Raw genomic sequence first — 21,430 nt, forward strand, 5'->3', positions numbered from 1 at the left:
TCTTTCCTGCCTATGCAGGGGGTTGGACTCGATGATCTGTTGAGGTCCCTTCCAACCCTAACGTCTATGAATCCGTGCCCCGCCCCACCCTGGCCACAGCACCAGCCCCACTCCCTTGATCTGCCCCCCCACCTTCATCCCTTCCCTCACAACAGACTTACTAATCGGGCGCTGCTCTCCATGCTGCGGGGTGCATATTGGAATTGGATCGGTATCGGCTGATTATAGCTTGTTAAAAATCAGCCATTGGTACTGGCCCAAAAAATCTCTGTCGGTGCACCCCTAAAGATTCAGTAGTTTTGGTCTGGAGATGTTGTCGTCAGCAGTCTCTTGGAGTTGAGGATGATGTCTGGCAGGTTTGATAGGTCCTCAGGTGACAGAGGAGCCCCATTCTGGATACACACATTCTTCAGCAATGGGAGCATGTTGTTGTGTGGGGGAGTGGGATTCGCAACCCTGAGTTGGTCTCTTTCTCCTTCCTCTGCCGCTGCTGTTCCACCTCAGTATTGAGTCGTTGGGCCTCAAAATGGTGTGCACCTTGATGGACCAGCTGGTGCCACACCAAACGGTCAGCAGTTTGCTCCTCCCAGCTGTTGGTGTCAATGCCTCCGTGCTTGAGGGTGACCTTGAGTGTGTCTTTGTTTTGTTTCCTTTGGCCACCCTTTGAGCATTGGCCAACGGAGAGCTGGGAAAAGAGAATCTGGCAAGGGAGGCAATTCTCAGACATCTGGACGCAGTGGCCCATCAATCAGAGCTGATTTCTCAAAAGCAAGGCTTTGATGCTGATGGATGCATGCAGTTTCATGGAGGACACTCGCACTGGTTTGGCGGTCCTCCCATTTGATCCCCAGGATTTGATGCAAGCACCGCTGGTGAAAGCTCTCGAGGGTCTTAATGTGGCATCGGTAGAGAGTCCAGGCTTCACTGCAGTAGAGGTGGGTGGTCAGCACAACAGCCTCATAAACCAGGACCTTTGTCAACTTCCAAAGGTCTCTATTTTCGAAGACACGTTGATACAGCTTGAAGAAGGCAGTACTGGTGCAGTTGACCCGGTGCTGGACTTCATCAATGGTAGCCCATTGAGAGAGGTCGCTGCTGAGATGCAGAAAGTGCTCCACGTACTCCAGAGCCTCCCTGTCTACATGGATAGCACAAGGGATGTTCAGCTGGCCTAGGGAGGGTTGGTGGAAAACCTTCATCTTGGCAGTGTTCAAGGACAGGCCAAGTCTCTTTATACAAAGCTGTGAAGAGATCTAAGGTCGCTTGCATATCCTGTGCAGAGTTAGCCATCATGCAGAAATTGTCCTCAAACTGAAGGTCGTGGATATCCTTGGTGGTGAGTTGCATTTTTGTTCGAAAGTGCCCAAGATTGAAAAACTTCCCGTCCAGTTGATACTGGATACTGACGCCGAATGGTAGATCATCTTGGATGAGGTGGATGATGATGGTCAGGTAGATGGTGAACAGAGTGGAGGTGACCACATGATCTTGTTTGACCCAAGTCTGGACGCAGAAGGCCTCAGTTTCAAATCTACTCAGGACAGTGGCAGTCATATCATCATGCAGGAGCCGCAGCATGGTGACAAACTTCAGTGGGCACAAGGTGTTGGAGGATGACCCACCACAGCCCTTCCCTCACAACAGACTTACTAGCTGGATGCTGTTTTCCATGCTGCGAGGCTGCATATTGGAATTGGATTGGTATTGGCTGATATGGCTTGTTAAAAATCAGCCATCAGTATTGGCTCAAAAAATCTCTATCGGTGCACCCCTAAAGATACTGTATACAGTAGTTTTGGTCTGGAGATGTATCAGTCTGCAGGAAAAGCAAACTTTTGTGCTCAATGGAAGGCTTCCTCTCATCTATTTTCCTAGGTTTTCTCTCCCACTTATCAATAGAATTCTGCTACCTAAGGGTGTCATCATACAATGAAACAGGAATTTTTCATTATAAAATTGGTGTCCTTTCTGTAGTTTTACTGTTAGAATACTAAAACTGACTTTAGAGAAAAGATCCCAAGCGTTATCAGGGCAAGTAATCTTACTTTTTATGACAGCAAATAAAAAGGCATTCAATTGTCTACTAGCACATTTTTCTGTAATATGTCCTTTGTTAGAATGTAGAGGCAAAAACTACTGAGCTTATATTACGTTAGTCCAGTGGTTCTCGACTTTTTTAGATTCAGGGCACCCTCCATAACTTTCCTGAATTTGATGGACCCCAGTTGAAAACCACTGTTGTATTGTCTCGACTTACCTTAGTGGTTCTCAACTGGGATGTTGCTGCCGATGGCAGGTGAAACTGCTCTGCATGCTTCATGTGAAGCCAGATTGGGAAGGGGTGCAGCAGCAATCGGTGTTATGGTTATCTGATAAGCCTAAAGCAGGTAGGAACAGCTGCACTAGTCACACTCCTCCCAGAAACAGGTGCACAGGGCAGTTCCATTTAGCAGCAGTGGTGTGGCAGCCTGGAGAAACAGCTGCTGCCAGGTGGAAGAGCCCTGTGTCCCTCTGTTTCTGGGAGTAGTGTACAGAGCTGGAATGGGAAGGGTTGTGGTAGAAGCCTCTCCTTCTGCTTGTGTTAAGTTTATTAGAATAACCCTAATGAGGGCAGGAGCTTGGGGCTGTTCCCACAGCCTTTCCCAATCCTATTTCACACAAGGCTTGTAGAGCAGTTTCACTTGACAGCAGCAGTGTCCACACTGTGACACGCCTGAAAGGGTCTTGTGGCATCCCAGTTGAGAACCACTTCCTTAGTCCACAGCGAGGGCTACATATTCACAAACCCAAAGAATGCTGTTTTTACGGAACAGACAACAGGGTAAAACTTATTGTGAAAAAGATTTGTGGGTGTTAACGTTGTTTCTTTAATATTAGACCTTTAGCACATAATTATCTGGCCTCACTTTTCAAAGATAAATTCAAAATAGATATTTAAAATGCATTTCAAATGCTTGTGGAAAAACAGTATAGCCTTTTCTATGCATCAGAAATACCCATTTTGGGGTTCAGGCAGAAAGTTTCAAATAATCTGCCCATAGGGTGAAATTAAGTAATTTAAAATAGGACTTCAGTGCTCCACAAGCTTTGTTTGAATGAGTACATTCCACTGTTAGAATTTTATAGAAAGGATAATCTTTCTTTTTCCTTGGTGAAAATTTAATCGGAAGGAAACGTTTTCCTGACTTACATTTTAAGTATCTCTTTTGTTTTAAAGATGGGAACAGAGAAAAGATCCTCATGGTAGAACTTATTATGTTGATCACAACACACGAACTACAACTTGGGAAAGACCGCAGCCTTTACCTCCAGGGTAATGTAGAACTTTTATGCTTCTTTCAATTTAATGTTTTAAATTGGTACTAAAAATACTTTTATCATGTTTGTGGTTACAGGATAAAGTTATATAAGTGTAAGGTGAGAAGGCTGTATTACTGTATTACCAGGGAAGTTGTGGGGGCAAGTGGCAGAGTTCAGGCTGCTTCACTCCCCTGCTGCTTGTCTTCCACCCCTCCCCTCCACCATCTGCCTCCCTTCTGCTGCTTTCTCAACTGCAATGGTGGTAGGGGGTGAATTTAAGATGACACCCCCAATAATTGGATTTTATACATGGAAAATTATAATACATATATATAACCCATTTTATACAGCATGAAACTTCATCCTAAATCAGTTGATCAGATTAATCTTTTATGTAAATGTTGGTGTTTAAATTTATTGCCTGTGCCAGGGGTTGTCAGCTGGGAGTACATATACCCCTGGGGGTACTTGGAAAGGTGCTAGGGGGTACGGACGGGCAGGCAGGGACAGAACACCGCCACCCACCACCCTGTGCCACTGCCTCCCAGGGGCAGGGCAGCAGCTCCCCTCTGTGGGCCGCACAGACACTGCCCGGCCAGCTGGACACGGCAGGATGGGGGGAGAAGCTTGTACATGGTGGCGCCGCAACCCCCCCTTCACTCCACATCTGGCTGCCACCACCAGAAGGGGTACACTCCTTAAAAAAGGTTAACAACCCCTTGCTTACACCAATAATTTTGATCAGTTTATCTGCTGCTTTAATTTGCCTTTTATTTAATGCTACATTTAAAAGATGTTAATTTTATCACACTTTAAGGTGACACCAACATGTGAAGTGCACATCAGAAATATAAATTTGTGCCTCATTTCTATGTTTGAACCAAAATTTTAACTTAGTTTAGAGTACCACAAAATATTAGTTTTACATTTTTAATTGAAAAAAATGTGAATACTAACATTAGTATTATTTTGGTAGCTGGGAAAGAAGGGTTGATGATCGTGGAAGAGTTTACTATGTGGACCATAACACAAGAACAACAACATGGCAGAGACCAACAATGGAATCAGTCAGGAACTTCGAGCAGTGGCAGTCTCAGCGTAACCAACTGCAGGGAGCTATGCAACAATTTAACCAACGATACCTCTATTCGGTAATTTTTAGCAAACTGAAATATTAGGAAATAGTCTTCTTTTTTTAACTTTACTTTTCTCTAGCAGTTTAACTATGTTTAGTAAGATATTGGAGATCTTTCAAGATTATTCACATTCCTCATGATGACTATGAGTTCTAGTTTAGGACCTTCACTCTTCTTAAACCACTATCTCTGTAGGATTCTTGTTCCTGGGTGTCAGTTCTCTAGGTCAAAAAATGTTTGTTCCATATACATTTAATAATTGTAGGTATCTAACAGCCATAACAACAGGTACAATTGTAAGCCACTTCTTCACCTTTGAGGGGACTTCGGTTCAATGATCCAGTCTATTTTTTAATCATTATCTTACTTTGGAATATTTTTAGTAATGCTCTGCTTATATACACCAGTATTTTTGCTTTCTTTTTTTTGCCTAGGCCTCAGTGACTTGGAGCCATTCATCAACACTTCTATGCTTTTGTTTTTTTACTTTAATACCTGTTTTGAAGTGTCTGTCTTTGTCCAGCTCTGAAGCTTTCTTGCACAATTTCTGTGTTTTGTCTCAGGTTATTATACATATCTGCAGCTTTACAGGAAGAAGAAGAAAACTGCTCAGCTGTTTCAGAAATGTTGTTTTGAAGTAGGGATAGAATACCATTCATGGTATTATCTGCCTGACCATTCTGAACAAGTGAGGCAGATCTGACTGATATTGTCCTACATATGCAAATACTGTGGGGATTTCATCCATCACCTGTGGGAGTTTTCCATTAAAGGGCCTTAAATTTAGTATGCTGGCAGATGTGGAGTTTCATAGATTCATAGATGTAGGGTCGGAAAGAACCTGAGCAGATCATCAAGTCCGACCCCCTGCCATGGGCAGAAATGAATACTGGGCTCATATGACCCCCACTAAGTTAAGCTCATATGACCTCAGCTAGGTAGTAATCAAGCCTTCCTAGGGTAGTAATCAAGCCTTGAAGTGCATCAGAGGAGAAATTACTGAACTATATGTTTGAGCCAGTTTCAGCTGCTGACTATTAGGATTATATGTTTGTGCTTCCTATATTCACATAGCCTTGTTTTGTTTTAAAACTTAGTAGAAAGTATTTATTATCAGAGCATGTCCTATGAAGTTTTTTACAATGCAAAAGATTCTGCTACATACTTAAAGTTAGCAGGGTTCATCCCCAGTTTATATAATTAAATGCCATGAAGAACCGTAAGCAGTAGACATAAAATGATGCATTACTGCTGAATTTCTTGATACCTGCATCATTTGGTTTTCCCACTCACTTTAGCTTGAAGACTTGGAGAGAGATGAGTGACTCTTAAGTCACTGCTGCTTATTTGAAGCATTTTTTAAACCATTTACCGTTTTTAAAAACATTTAACATTTAAAAATTTTTTTTATTCCTACTGTGTCAAAATTTGTTGGAAATTAGAATGCAGTGATTCTTGCTTTGCTGATGGATAAAGCATTGACCCTGATGCTGGTATCCTCAGTACCTTGTGCCAAGAATTTAGTACAGCCAAGGCTGATATCTTTGGAGGCATTGTCTCTATGCTCTAGATATCACAATCAGCTCATCATGATCAGCAATGTTGTGTGCAGGGTGGAGTTTCAGGGAAAGGATAACTTACTTATGTTTTGAGGAACTGGAGGAGCATAGTGATGCCAAATACTTCTTCATTGCAGATGAACAGGAAGATGTCACTTCTTAGTGCAAAGTTTTTACTTTCCCCCCTAGTTTATTAAAGTAGCTACCTAACTTGCTATTTAAAATAGTATATTTTAAATTGGAGTTAGTTCAGGAATCTAAAGAGTTTACAGATGACAGATACCCTGAGCTGAGAATGCTTATCCATCCATGTTCCTATGCTTTTGGGCTTCCCACATGAGATCAGTTTATAAAAGTATAGCAGGACACATGGGCTGCTTGCAGATGATAAAAAAGAACCCAAAACGGTGCTTTACTTTTAAACTCCATGTGTTCCTGCGCCACGCATAGCACGTGCCCAGAAGAGGCAGTGTGTTAGTTGGACCCGGCTTGCCTGATGTCTGTATAGATTACGTGCTTTAGCGGGACTTTTGACACTTTTGTCTAATAGTTGATTGAATAAGCTATTAGATTAGTAGGGCTTTTTGGTGCTTTAAAGTGCCCGACTGATACAGATGAAGCGGAACCAGATTGAAGTAACATGCTGCTGCTTCTGGTATAGCGCTTTTGTTGAAATAACATTTGCAGACAGACATTATCAAATTTGGGGCTTCAGGGGAGGAGGAGGGGATGGGTGAGGTAGAGAGTGGATTGGCAGGCACAGAAACAGGCACGGACATGGAAGGGCAGGTGGCTGGGGAGCTCATGGTGGGGACAAATGGCAGAGGATCAACAGCAGTGGTGGGGACAAATTTAAGATGAGCTTCCACTAATTAGATAACTATACAGGGAAAATTATAACAAATGTTTCACTTCCTTGTATAGAATATAATTATTCTTGAATTCAGAAATTGTCTTGGATTCAGATAAACACAGTATATTAATTAGACACATAGACAGAAGTGGCTCAGCTTTTTTTATGGGAGGCGTGCTCATTTGTCTGTCTCATAATTACTATTTCAACCAGTTTACTACAAACTGAAGTAAAGTTGATTTGTAATCTTCAGGATCACAGGTAGTATACATGTTGATCACATGTTGCCTTAATGGCTCCCTTTTTTCCTTTATTGTTTAAAGGAACAATTCTTTTCCATCACCTTGCTGTTTATGTACTTAAATAATTTCATATTCATTTTTTTTCCGTTTGGCTTACTGTTCTTCAAAATGTCAGTTACAAGAGGCAAGGATTTCTTGAGTTGGACCAACCCTGTCCCAGCTATGCAGTTGGTCGTAAGAAAATAACCAGAGGAATACAAGAAATTTATTCTAATTTTTTATTTAAATTAAAATTCTTAAAATTACCAAATGTTATCCTTGAACACAGAGTAATCAAGCCCTGTAAGGTAATAACCCTACAAAAAAGAATAAGAAAAACTGGGTAGGCAGGTGGGCAAAGTACGAGAAGTTATTTGATTGAAATAGGTCACTGCAGAAACAAAAATTCAGCCCAAGTCAATCCAGCAAACAGACTATAGTATAGAGGTTTAACTGGAAAATGGAAATCTAATTGATTAAGAGAGTGTCAGAGTGATGTTTTATAGTTGTGAATGGTCTAGGAATATGTGAGAGGCCAGGATTTTTTAAGGTGATTTTATTGGACCAACTGCATAGTTGGGATAGGGTTGGTCCATGCTGCCACAGCTGCTGCCACTGCCATGGCTGCTGCTGCTTATGCTTAGTCAGGGTTTGAATTACACTTCAACTCCTTGCAGAGGTCTGCCTCCAAGCTCCCCTGTAATTTGAACCCTGTCTTTAGTGAGGCTCTGGCTCTGGCCTTGCTCTAGCTGGGAGCACAGAACATATTGTGGCTCTGGCCCTCTACCTAGCCAGGCAACCAGCAGTTGTGGCAACGCAGTTTCTGCCTAGGCTTTGGCTTCTGGATTGCATTTCCAGAAGTTGTTCTCTGAATATTTCAAGGGATTTACACTTGCTGCTAAACAGGTTAGTACTGCTGCATGTTAAGAAAGGATCTCGGGTACCCCAGGCTCATCAGCTAAGGGCATGTCCAAAATGTGATGCCATGTAGCTAGCTCTGAAAAAACAGTTGGATACCAGAAGCAGAATAGCTGTGTAATGTTGTTGATGAGGCGTCAGCTATTCTGGGAAGGCCATCACTATAATATAGAATCATAGACAAGTGGGGCTGGAAAGGACCATAGGGTGTGATCGAGTCCAAACCCTTGCTTAAGGCAGGATCATCCTTGACTAAACCATCCCAGTCAAGTGTTGGTCTAACCTTAACCTCGTTAGACTAACATTTGACTGGGATGGTTTAGTCAAGGGTGATCTTTCCTTATGCAGAGGGTTGTACTCGATCACATCTTGTGGTCCCTTCTAGCCCCATTTTTCTATGATTAATGAAGATGTAAACAATACTGGATCCAGAACAGACCCTTGGGGGACCTCATTTGATACCTTCTTCCAGCTCCACAGGAGTATACTTTATTCAATACTCCAGATAATTTGTTTGGAGCTAGGGCAGGTATTTTCCACAGCACTGTATCATTAAGTATAGACATTCTGACGATCTAAAAATACTACACTGATTTAGAAAGTCAAATGTGTTGGTCACAGAGGTGGTTAGCCATGTGAATTTGAAATGAGGCAGAAAGTTGTGCAGGATGGCACCTTAGAGACTAACTAGCAACAACCTGCTTCATCAGATGCTATATGGCTGAAAGTTTGTCCAACAGCTCTTCCAGCTATACAGTTGGTCCAGTAAAAGATAACACAAAAATCTTTGCCTGTCAATCATAAATCCTAAGTTCTTCATGGATTTGGTTCGTTGTGGAGATGATTCATAAGATCAGCATCTCAAATCACATGTTATCTTGTTTTGGCATATTTCATTTCTGTTACTGAGTTTTCTTTTGCTCTCATTATTGCGTTGAAGTCTTTTAACAGGATGCATAATTTCAAAGGGTAGAGCAGATTTGATGTCATTTGCTTCTGGGATGACACCATGTTTATCTCTGTCAAACTCCAATAGCCAGTAAAATGGTGATGCAGTTTTTAAAAATGTTTCAATTTGTCTTTAATCTTATCTTTTAACCAAAAATGAAAAATGTTGTTTTGAAGCTTTTTCTTTTGTGAAACTTTAGTGGCAAATATTTGTGTGGTGAAAATTATATTAGTAATGTTTCTCAAAATTTGAGGTTAGCACAGTCTTAGGTTAAAAAAAAAAAAAAAGGCTTTTTCTAAACTTATGGAAGACACCCTGCATTCTTTTAATTGATTTTGTATAGGAGTGAATCAGTTAGTTTAGTTCTAGGTGTTGTTTTTTGCCACGATTAAATTTACTCAAAGTTAATAAATGCTATCTCGAAATTCTTTCAGATGGGATTTAAACAATAATATAACATCTCGTAGCGTCTTGATCTTAAGGATATTTATTATATCAAAGAGCAGTTTAATAGTCAAATACTGGTCAGTGCATAATCTTCAATATGGTATCATGCTTAAAAAGGTTAGGGTGAGGCTAACGTCATAAAGAAAGTGCTGTGTGGGTGGGAGAAACAGGCAGTGCTCCCTTGCAGCATGGAAATATCTAAATATGCCGTTTGTGATGCCGCAGATGCGTTTGTGGCGCTGTATACCACATGGCTGTGCCCATCTATAGACAGCCTTGAGGTTTATCTTGTGAATCATGTTTGCACACCTAACAGTACTAACATTCTGTGGTATCCTGTGGCACCCTGGTTGAGAATCACTGGCTTAAGACAGCAGAAAAGCTAAATTGTTTAGTTGCAAATCTACTACCTCTGTGTATATCCATCTCAGAAAAAATAGGTAGCTACTGTCTGGAAGGTTGGCATGTCTAAACAATCGGAGATTACAATTCAGTGCATGCAGAGATGGCATGCACAAAAAGAATCCAGTGGCAGAATCTAACAGATGCAGACATTTTTTTTTCTTTAATCTAAGCGTCTCCTGTTTTGTTATAACTAGGCTTCAATGCTGACAGCAGAAAATGATCCACTTGGGCCTCTACCACCAGGCTGGGGTAAGATAAAATGTACTTTAATTTGGATATATGACTGTAGAGAAAACTTGCCATACAGTCATGTAATACTTTTCTTTTTCTTTTCAGAAAGAAGAGTGGATTCAAATGATAGGGTGTATTTTGTGAATCACAACACAAAGACCACACAATGGGAAGACCCTCGAACTCAAGGGTAGGTGTATATATAATGTCTTCTTAACATGTGTAGATTAGATACTAGTGTTTAAACTATTGTGTTGAGTTTCTTAGTATAAAATAATGGACTGTTTGTAATTTGCTCCTTAGCTTACAAAATGAGGACCCTCTTCCTGAAGGCTGGGAAATCAGATATACTAGAGAAGGTGTCAGATACTTTGTTGATCATAATACAAGAACTACCACCTTCAGTGATCCTCGTACTGGGAAATCCTCTGTGTAAGTGATCAGACAGTAGAGGTTTTTAAAAGATTGAGATTAATGATCTAAAAAGTAATGTTGTTCTCATTAGTGATGTCAGTACTTTATTTGGGCTGTAAGCATTAAGTCCAGAGCAAGCTTTGGTGCCTTGTTTCTTTTATTTTGGAGATGTATTTATCAACATTTCTTTATTCATTATAACAATTTGTGAAGTTACTTTGTAAGATGCTCAGATATCATGATTATGAATGCAGTACAAGTAGAGGAAGTGTTGTATATTTAATAATTGTATGTATTAAAATAATATTTAGAGAAAATAAAATAATGAATGCTTTAATAGAATATTTTTAGCTATAATATTCCTAAATTACCATATTAATAGTTAAAACCAGCCAGTTCTTCATACCCAGTATTGCAAAGCAATAGACAATTAAGTTACTCTTCTGCAATGCAATTAAACGTATTACACGTTGATATTCCCTCAGCAGCATCTTATGTGCAGTTTGAAGTGTTCTGATATTTTTTCATTCAAGAAATTAGCAGGTTACAATGATTAGGTTTAACTCTCCCTTTTTTTGAAGCTTGATTAAATAATTCTGAACCAGCACCAGGGACCTGGAACATACCAGCTCTTTCCATGAGTGGTTATATTGCTTGTTGTTGTAAATTGTCATGTTTTGTTGAAATCCAAAAATGATTAGTTTAGTAGTGAAAGTACGGATACGTTATTCTTTATCTGTTTCATTTGTTTAAATTATTTAACTATATTGTTTTACAGAAATAAAGGCCCTCAGATTGCATATGAACGTAGCTTTAGGTGGAAACTTGCTCATTTCCGTTACTTGTGTCAGGTACTGTACTAGTAATAAAATCTATTTTTGTGCATAATTAAAGTAATGCTCACTTAACATACATCAGTATTAGTAACATATATTATTTCATTATACTTAGTCAAATGCACTCCCAAGCCATGTGAAGATCAATGTATCCAGACAGACATTATTTGAAGATTCCTTCCAGCAAGTAAGGCTATGGTATTTCCTGTATTAAATATGTTTAGTAAAACAAAACATGATTTTACTTGTGTTGGTTAGGCATATATAATTATGTAGACATTAAGAAGAAAGACTTGTATTTTGCCTATTTCCTCAGATATTAAATATGCATAATTAAATCTTACATTTCTTTAGCTGTTGAATTCTAAAGTCCACAGAAAAGTATGATGCCTTCTAGTATCACAAAAATTAAAACAGTCTGCCACTTGTCTTCCCTGTCCCTCTAAATTGCTTCTTCAATCCCACCAAAATCTTTGCAGTGCATTAGAACCAAGATAAATATTTTTGTAGAAAAGTATGTTACTGTTACAGCCTAAAATTAGTTTACTATAAAATATGAGTCACTTCATAAATTTAAATACTTCAATATTTAAAATTTAAATATTTCAATACTTTTTAATAATGTATTAAATACAGAAATGTGCAAAAGAGTATATAATTTAACATAGGCCCTGTCAGACATTATTTAAACCCAAGATGGGATCTGAGGAATTTTATACTGAATCCCAAAAGCTGTGCATCTTGCCATGACAGAGGTTCAATATATGGTGTGACAGGACACACAAGTTCTACAATCTAGCATAAAATTCCTCAGATCCCATTGTGCACCTGGATCTTTCAAGGCACACTGTATAGCCCAGTATCATCTGCATGTTCCGTCTTTGGCTAGTTTTTCCATTTTTATCACGTGATAAATTGGTTCAGCATGTGTTGTGGTACAATATATCACACAATTAATGTGTTAATCGTGTGATTTGTCTGCCAGGGGCCAAAGATACTGAAAGACTATTTGAATCTTTGCTGTTTGTTTGATAAATGTCCCTGATCCTAACTTGTTTCTAGTTGCTTCCATAAAACAAACATAAGTTTATTGGGTTGAAAGTATGCTTATTTATTAATTGTTAAAATTTTGTTTCTGCCTTTAAAATTTGATAGATCATGGCTTTAAAACCTTATGACTTAAGGAGGAGATTGTATGTTATATTCAGAGGAGAAGAAGGATTGGATTATGGTGGTTTGGCAAGGTAAAGAAAAATACTTAAACATCTTTAAAAAACCCTATGAATGTTTTTATGACAAAATTGTACTCTTAAAATCTGGTTTTGAGAGTAACAGAAGGGCTACTTACTTTGCAAATTGCCTTATAATCTGGGTAATCTTTTGTACTGCTTTCAGTATTTTATAGATAGAGCTGGCTGCAGTGCCTGCAGCTATGGTTGCTTAACACCTTTCTATTATAAAAAAAACCCAGTTTTTAGTTGCTTGTAACCTTTGCCAAACTCCAGCCATTAGCTGCCGTTGACTGAATTTTTTGACCAGCTCTTAGAAAAAAGATGTTCACTGTTTCAAAGAATGAGAATTGGGGAAATACATAGTTGTTCTGTATAAAACGTTCTTACAGATATTTGATTGAAAAGACTTAGTGCCTCCAAGCTTTGCAGCAACTATTTAAATTTGATTGATGGGGGCATGTCAAATTGAGATCAGAGAGGTTCCTTTTATTACTCCATGAAAAGCCACCCTAATATATCTGGGTTTTTAGCCTCTAAAAATTGCTGTTTGTGCATGCTCAGTTGACATTTGTTTTAGGTTAGTAGCAGAATTGTCCAAATAGCAGCCCTGGGGGCACTTGACTGTCCAGAGGTTAAGGACAGAGCTGGGAAACTGATAAAAGTGGATAGGACAGGAATAGAAAGCGGTAGGATGGCGGAGCAGATGAGAGATTCTGTGGGGTGGGCAGTATGTGTAGTTTGGAGGCGGACAAGTATGTAATGTGTAGAACACTCCCTTTCAGAGCCTGGAATGGGAACTAAGGTGTCTTGAGCATACACTTCTGATTTAAACGTTACTATGCTGTGTGGCTTAACCAGTAAATGACACCATTTTGGTTAATGACACCAATAACACAATTTTGTCACAGGGGTGTTTTAAGCTATAGTGATACTTGTACTGTACTGGACATTTACATCTCAGCCTTTGGTCCCTGGAGGAGAGACAGGTGTGGAGGTGAGGGAAAGAAGACTGTGGAACACTTTGAGATATTGAAGGACTGCTAGAGGATATAGATATTTCAGAAAGTGCTTCAAAGATAATCCTACTTTTCAAGGATCATTTTTGAAGTGCTTTGGCCATTTTTGGAGTACTTCTTTGGCTCTGAATGCCTGCACCCTTGCTGTTTCAAGCACTTTAAAGGAACTTGGAGCTTTTCAAATGCCACATCTGTCTGTAGCCTAAGTTCAAATTAAAGACAGTATCATAGTGCAAAGGTACAGGCTTCACCAAGGTTGTAATACGCAGGCGTAATTTTGATATTTCCAAACTTTGGAGAGCTTGACTTTATAATTGTAATTTTTTTAATTGCATTTTTGTTTGTTTAATAAATACACATTGCTATTGATCATACTATATCATGTCTAATATGTAGATTTATTAATGTTTAGACCATTTGGCTAGCTATTTGCAGGAAGCTGTGAAAGATCTTTATTTGTGATGGGGTTCTTGTATGTGGGTTGTTTTTTTGTTTTTGTTTTTTTTTTTTAGAGAATGGTTTTTCTTGCTTTCCCATGAAGTACTAAACCCTATGTACTGTCTATTTGAATATGCTGGCAAGAGCAACTACTGTCTGCAGATAAACCCAGCATCAACAATCAATCCAGATCATCTGTCCTATTTCTGTTTCATTGGGCGCTTTATTGCCATGGTAAGTTAGATTCTTAAGTTGCTTTTTTTTTGTTTGCTTTGATTAATTACAAATATATTCCTAAAACAATAAAATGTATTTTTCTGTTCAAGATTTGTTTTTCATCACTTGCTAAATAAAGAATATAATTACGCAGGGCTATCAACTCAGGACCATTAATTAGCAATAAAAGTTCTAAGTTTGAAAGGTTCTTAGCAATGAGATTAAGTGACGAGATAATACAGTACTAACATGACAGTCTAAATTTGATAAGGTATTTGATGCGAAAGGTTAATTTTACCTCATTGGAATATCCAAATAGGTATTCTTTTGAAAACATGTCTAAAATTTTCTTGAAAAGATTCCTCCATGTAGCTAAGCTAAAGCAAACAAACATTCCTTTGAATTGTTTTACATTACAGAATTCTTTTAAAATACTGCTTGAAAATACTGAAAAACATCTTGAACCAGATGCCAGAGTTCAGATTCAGTGGAAAATGGGAGTTAGTAGGGATCTGATCATAGCTCACTGATTTTGTAACTGAGCTTCTATTTTGGTAAAGCAGTAGGAAAAGCATTTAAGTTACACTGCCAGCCTACAGACTGCAGAATCTGCCACTTCACCCCACCCTTCACAGCTTGCTCCTACTTGAAAATAAAGCAAGAGGCCAAATGCAAGAGAAGTATTTAACTATTAAAGATCTCAGACTCAACATTATTCTTTTCAAAGCCACCTCTTAAAAATAAATTATTCTGTTTTCATTTTTGATGCTTATTTTCAGTATATTATGGTCAGGCTCACCCTTTAGTTACTTTGCTACATAGCACTGACTTTCAGGGGAGTTGCATTGGTCTAAAACAATATGGCTTCCAGTATGTTGCTGATCAGTTGAAGTGATGATGTTGTGATGGTCCAGGAAATACTTGCTTCTCACATTATTTTTGTGACTGGTATCTTACTGGACCAGCTGCATGACTGGTATAGACATAGGCAGGATTTCAGATATCACAGTACCGTTTCTCAGATATCTGGGAGAGAAGTAGACACAGCTGAGCTAAGAGTCAGATGGAACCAATGTTTGTGTAAAAAATCTGTATGTAAATAAAAACAGGATATAAGCAGGGTGATCATAGATCCCGGTTTGGCTGAGACAGTCCCAGATTCTGTAGGCCCATCCTGGCCAGTTAGTCAAAAGTCCTGGGCTGGAGTCTGGTGGGGAGGTAGAGCAACATGGTACACCAGGCAGGCAGACAGGCAGGTACCGCTGCTGCTGTGTCTGTGCAGGAGCAAGGAGTATGAACTTCAGATATGGCATCTTAGGGTGACCATGCATCCTTCTGCTTTGCACCCACACTGCAGCAGCGGTGCCTGCCTGCCCACCTGCCTGACGGACCATGCCATTCTGCCTTCCTGCTGGACTCTGGCCTGGGGCTTTTGACCAACCAGGCTGGACTAGCCTATAGAATCTGGGACTGTCCTGGCCAAACTGGGACGGATGGTCACCCTAGATCTAAGACAAATTATCAGGCAGCCAATAGATAAGAGAGATGGAGTAAAAGCTGAAAATGGAAGAACAAGGGTTGTTGATGATTTTCTGTCCAAACCCTCAACAAATGAACACGTCATGCAGTAGGCAGGGATGGTGACAGATTATTATATCCAAGGCCTGATTTCTGTTTCTTATGTCCATAGCAAAAATATCAGAAAGAGATGATAACCTGTCATCTCTACTCATGCAAGTAGTCAGGTTGACATCAGTGGGACAAGGACTGTAGAAGGGAGCCCTAAATTTGAATCGTCCTACTTTTAAGGTTACTAAATCATATGGCCAGAACCAATATCAGTTACAAATTATTCAGAATTTTTGTTTTCTACTATTCCTGTTTGGTGTGTTTTGGGAATAATAAAGAATATTTTCAGGACCTCCAGAAATGGGTTAGGCATGATAGAGACCCATAGAATTATACTGGTCCTACCCCAAAGAGCTTACAGTACCAAAGGACAGAACACAGAGAAGGTCAGGGGGAAGTTCAGAGTAGTTATGTGTCTTTGTCTTGTTAGTTCAATGGTTGGATATACTTTTATTCTAGACAGGGCTGGTACTACCCCCTTAATTAAGGTTACCCTCTACTTCCTTTTAGGAAGAATTGTGCTTGCAGTTGCTAATACATTTACCAACTGTTTGAGCTGAAGTGTTTATGCTACATTTATATGAACTTGGGAAATTTTGGGTTAAAACAGTTCAGTGTCTTCTGAGAGAAAGATTAGGAAAAAAAATAAGCAGTTAGTACCCAAAGTACCCCTCTCCCCACCCCCACTGTCTTCCAAAACACCCAGAAATTCATGCTCCTTTCATTGGTAAATTGTGGCACCTCCAAGCTTTAGAGCAAAGAATTTAAATTTAGTAAAGGAAGTTAAGAGAGTTTGCCTCCATTTGGCTATTGTGCAGTCTCAATTTGTGCATGCTTGGTATGGATACTTTAGCATTTGACAGGTAAATTTGCTGGAGTTTGTCTGCCAAAATTCACACCTAAAAGTTTCAGGGATATAGGTTGTAGCCATGTTGGTCTAAAAAGCAGAGGCAGATAAAACTCTTGGGCTAGGGGTGATGTTCATTATTAGACCTAAATAGTAGCAAAAAAAATTCTCTCTTTGCAAGTTTTTGGTTCCAAACACCCTTTGTCAGGCAGAGGAGAATTCAGCAATTTGTAATAGTTCTCCCAGGTAAAAAAGTAACTTCATTTTGCACAGGGGAGGTGAAAGATGGTGGGGTGGGGTTCCCTTGGGTTTCAGAGTTCATTTGGGAAAAGGTTGCTCTGTAAGTATGCAGATTAGGCAGAGACAAGGCTCCAGCAGGTTTCTTTCCTGAAGGTGTCAGGCAAGGAGTTACATTTTACTCATTTCCTGTTTAGCAATGAAGTTTACATTTCCAAATCTAATAGTTAACATTTGCCAACATTACAAGCAACTGAAAAGTCGGACTTTAGCACTGACAGTGCTGTCAGCCCTGTCTTCATTAATAAAAACTGTGTTAATCATCTTAGTAGCTGCTTAATTTCAGGAGGAAAAAAGTAATTTATTATAGCTCATGATGAGAATGTATGGTATCTTCATAGAAGTGCAAGTCTGCAAGAAGTGAAGTTTTCATGGTTTAGGGAACTTTTATTTTAGGATTGCTCCAGTCAAATACAACATAGAAGAGAGATAAAGCTGATTAAGTTTGGGATCATTAATGGAAAGTGAAAATAAAAAGAAACTGGATCCAAATTCCACTACATTTTGCCAAGCATATGTGGGAGTTAATGCATATTAGTATTTCTGTGATCAAAATGCATCTTAAATGAATAGTGAAGTGTCACTAATCAGAATTTTATAATTACTCAGGCACTCATATTAGCACGTGTCACTTTTAAAAACCTTCTAAGAGCTCATCTAGGGTGGCTGCCCAACCTTCTCACAGGTCTATAGGGCTCTTAGCCGTAAAATTGTTTAATGGTTTTTAGCACTCTAAATTTCCTTCCTAAAAGATTTGCTATCAAACCTAGGTAAATAGAAAGAACACAGTTTATTACCTTGCAAAGATTTTATGAATGAATAAAAATTAGATTTTGTTAAAGTGTATAGACATAAGACAGGAAAGGAATGCCCAACATAATTAGAAGGAATAATGTTTTACTGATTAAAATACAAGGCTTACGTTAATGACTATAAAAAAGGAAATGACAGTCCTCATAGTGAGTGAAATATAATGGGTTAGAACTGAAGTAAACTAAACTTTTCTTATTGGGACTGTGTTCTCTTACGTGTTTGGAAAGTACTTAACTGATGTTACTGCAATTGAAATAACATAGTATCAATAACCAGCGCAGTTCTTTGTGGATATGCAGTCAGAGAGTAGGGATGACAGTAAAAAAAAATTTTTTTTAATTATAATTTTCAATCCAGCTGGGAGAGTAACATCTTTTTCATAAGGCTGTTCGAGGAGGAGTTCAGTGACTGAGTTTTAAACTTGTCCCTCCCCTGCAAGCTGCGAGAATAATCCTTTTGGTCTATTTTTTGTATATAGCAATAGTACCAGATAGTCTCAAATAATTGTTGGTAGATATACTCACCTACACAGAAGGTAAGGAAATATGTCAAAAGTTACTGTCATTTTCTTCTTTTTGCAGGCTTTCTCCCTTTCAAAGGAAGATGATATAACTAAGAATTTTCAGCTTGTATGGTAGTAAAGATTCTCAGGCTTTATTTTAGTGCTCAGTTAATTATATTGTTTTCTTCATCTTTGCTATTTTCCTTTTTTTTTTTTTTTTTTTGAGGCATAGCTACTAATAGTTAGGCGCTTTATGTGCATCTTCTTTCCCAAAGATTATTTCTGCCATGAAAGAATAAGTGGAAATAATTCTCTGGTGAACATTAGATTTCTTTCCCCCCCATTTACAGGCATTGTTTCATGGAAAATTTATTGACACTGGTTTTTCTCTGCCATTCTACAAGCGCATGCTAAATAAGAAACTTACTATTAAGGATTTGGAATCTATTGATACTGAATTTTATAACTCCCTAATTTGGATAAGGTTTGTAGATTTTTCCCTTTTTCCCCCTAATATTTTTCCTTTAGTGAAAATGTATATTTGTTTAATTTTTTCTTTTTTTTGTTTCTTCCCCCAGGGACAACAACATTGAAGAATGTAACTTAGAAATGTACTTCTGTGTTGACATGGAGCTTTTGGGGAAAGTTACTTCCCATGAGCTGAAATCAGGAGGTTCAAATATTTTGGTAACGGAGGAGAACAAAGAAGAATATATTGGGTAAGTTACAGGTATTGAAACGTGCCAGCTATTTTATTTTCTTCTGTTGCCTTTAGTCATTTTTATATAGTACATTGAATATTTCTTTACATATTTAATGAATCAGAAGTCATGATAATTACAGCTTTTCTTCATCAGTCTGTGTTGGCAGCACATTTACATATATTTCATTGTGAAAATAACCAAAAGTTAATTTTCCTTTTCATTCTCAGGAATTTATGACCTGAGAGTGAGAGGTTTTATATTACTTGTATCGGTTACATTTATGCAATCATATATTATGTAATTATACTAATATAATGTAATGTATAGAGTACTATATACAAGTTTATAGTACTTAAAACTAAAGTTGGGGAGGGACACACATTTTGTTCCCTAACAGCAAAGGAATGTGAAGTCCTGGATTCAATTCCAGTTTTGGTAGGGCAGTGTGATCCAAGTACACAGTTGTGATCCTGTGACCTAAGGCAGTCTCTCCCCTTCTCTGCTCTTGCTCACCCTATTCTGTTTCCTTTCCCTTTCCTCTTCATCTTTGTTTCTCCGTAATCGTCAGATCATAATTGTTCCTTTGAATTTGGTCCTGTTCTTCCTTTTTTTTGTTGTGCTACTCATATTTCCTTACAACTCCCTTGTGCCATCCTTCCACTCAGCAAATGTGTACTGCAGCGTTGTTGTTTTCTAATTTTCCTTTGCTGTCTGGGCACCAACAAAAGAAGAATTGGCAGCATGAGAGAAAGAGCTTCCTAGCTGTTCCTGTACTTGTTGACCCCCAGCAGTTAGGAGGAACAAATGACCATTGTGCTCCAGGTTGTTGCTACATGGGCTGGTGCAGTGCAGCCCAGGGAGCACATGGGAATTCTGAAGAGGTGGATCACAAACTAGTGTCAGTAAACCCGTCAGAGAATGTAACTGCCTCTACTGAACTATTCTAGTTTAAACTTTCCCAAAAATTGATTTGGCAACAGACACTTTCAATAGAAAGTGGTACTGTCTGGGGAGATTTTTAAACAACTGTGAACTGGGTATTATGGAAACTTGAGCAAGCTGAATTGGCCTATAATACTGGAAAAAAATATTTTAAAAGACAGACTTCTTTTAACAGTTGTAAGGTATGTCAGTTTTTGTTCTTAAACAGACTAATTCCCTTCCCAGTGAGATTTTTCATCTTGAAGTACAACATACAACAGCACTGTTAAAGTAGAATACCAAGTGATTTTGGACAGGAGAAAAAAATTCAAACAAAGATATTTTCTTCCAGATTCTGTTTTGAAACATTATGAAATTTATTGTGCTTTCTCTTACGTCACTGTAAAGTACTAGTAACTTCACGAATAAGTTGTTGAATTTACACTGTTATAAGGGAGAGCAGAATAAGAAGCTGTAGATGCTGTATGTTTAAACAAGAAGGCTTCCTAACAGTATTTTTTATTTTTTTGCAGCCTGATGGCAGAGTGGCGCTTTTCTCGGGGAGTAAGAGACCAAACCAAAGCTTTCCTTGATGGTTTCAATGAAGTTGTTCCCCTGCAGTGGTTACAGTATTTTGATGAAAAGGAGTTGGAGGTGAGGCTTTAACGTTAGCATATTGTTGTTAAGGTAGGATGTGATTAAAGGATAAGTAAGCATAAATCTCACAAGTGAAAAGTTTTCCCATCTTCTTTTTACTTGGCAACCCCAGATATTCCTTTCCTCCCCCACCTTCAGTCAGCCATAAATTCTTTTCCAAGAGAGCTATAGTTAAAAATGGGAAGAAGGTAGGGCACTTCCTTGGATCAGATTATGATGTAACAGTAAAAAGAATACCACCCCTAAATCCTCTTGCCTCAGTACTGCCCTCTGTATTGGCTCTCACTCCAGCTGATCCCCTCCACAACCTCTAGAACTAGACACCTGTTATCCAACATAGCAACCTCAGCATGGAGCTTATTGTAATCATCCAGCAGCCACCATCAAAACTACTGTTGCTAGATAGGGCACTGGGGTTGGGGCTTGGGCCACCTGGATTCGATTTCTGATCCTGCATCTTGTCTACTGGGTGAGGTCTGGGCCAGTGACTGCCCCTCCCTATGCGTTCACATTTTGTAGAATGGGGGTAAATGATGCTGATCTGTTTTGTGAAGAATTTTGGAATCTAAAGATGAAAAATGAGCCAAGTCTTAACCATAAAAGATTGTAGCCATAAAGAATTTGAGGGTGGTTATAAAAGATTGTGAGAATGGAGTAACTACAAGTACCTAGTGTCTTCAGACAAGGAACCATCTTTTTATGTCTCATCTGTAAATATTATATAATGGGATCCTGAGTCTTGAACAGCACCTATGGAACTTCTCCAGTACTTAATAACACATAATGCGAATAAAAAAATGTTACATCGATTTTGGGAATCTAGGTAGGG

The 21,430-nt window shown here is 38.8% G+C and overlaps 1 protein-coding gene across 3 annotated transcripts in view; it reads left to right on the forward strand.

Annotated features, from left to right (window-relative positions):
• Nucleotides 1-21,430, forward strand: part of WWP1 (WW domain containing E3 ubiquitin protein ligase 1) — a 74,680-nt gene that overhangs the window by 44,185 nt on the left and 9,065 nt on the right. For all 3 annotated transcript variants that reach the window (XM_006020600.3, XM_025200233.1, XM_025200234.1), the window contains 12 exons: nt 3,218-3,313; nt 4,277-4,451; nt 10,043-10,097; nt 10,185-10,269; nt 10,383-10,511; nt 11,272-11,344; nt 11,445-11,516; nt 12,485-12,573; nt 14,090-14,249; nt 18,670-18,803; nt 18,898-19,038; nt 20,478-20,598. In XM_006020600.3, the coding sequence (XP_006020662.1) occupies nt 3,218-3,313; nt 4,277-4,451; nt 10,043-10,097; nt 10,185-10,269; nt 10,383-10,511; nt 11,272-11,344; nt 11,445-11,516; nt 12,485-12,573; nt 14,090-14,249; nt 18,670-18,803; nt 18,898-19,038; nt 20,478-20,598 (1,330 nt within the window). The remainder of the gene's footprint in view (nt 1-3,217; nt 3,314-4,276; nt 4,452-10,042; nt 10,098-10,184; nt 10,270-10,382; nt 10,512-11,271; nt 11,345-11,444; nt 11,517-12,484; nt 12,574-14,089; nt 14,250-18,669; nt 18,804-18,897; nt 19,039-20,477; nt 20,599-21,430) is intronic.

This window comes from Alligator sinensis, unplaced genomic scaffold (genome assembly GCF_000455745.1).
Source record: "Alligator sinensis unplaced genomic scaffold, ASM45574v1 scaffold717_1, whole genome shotgun sequence".
NCBI classification, from domain to species: Eukaryota; Metazoa; Chordata; order Crocodylia; family Alligatoridae; genus Alligator; species Alligator sinensis.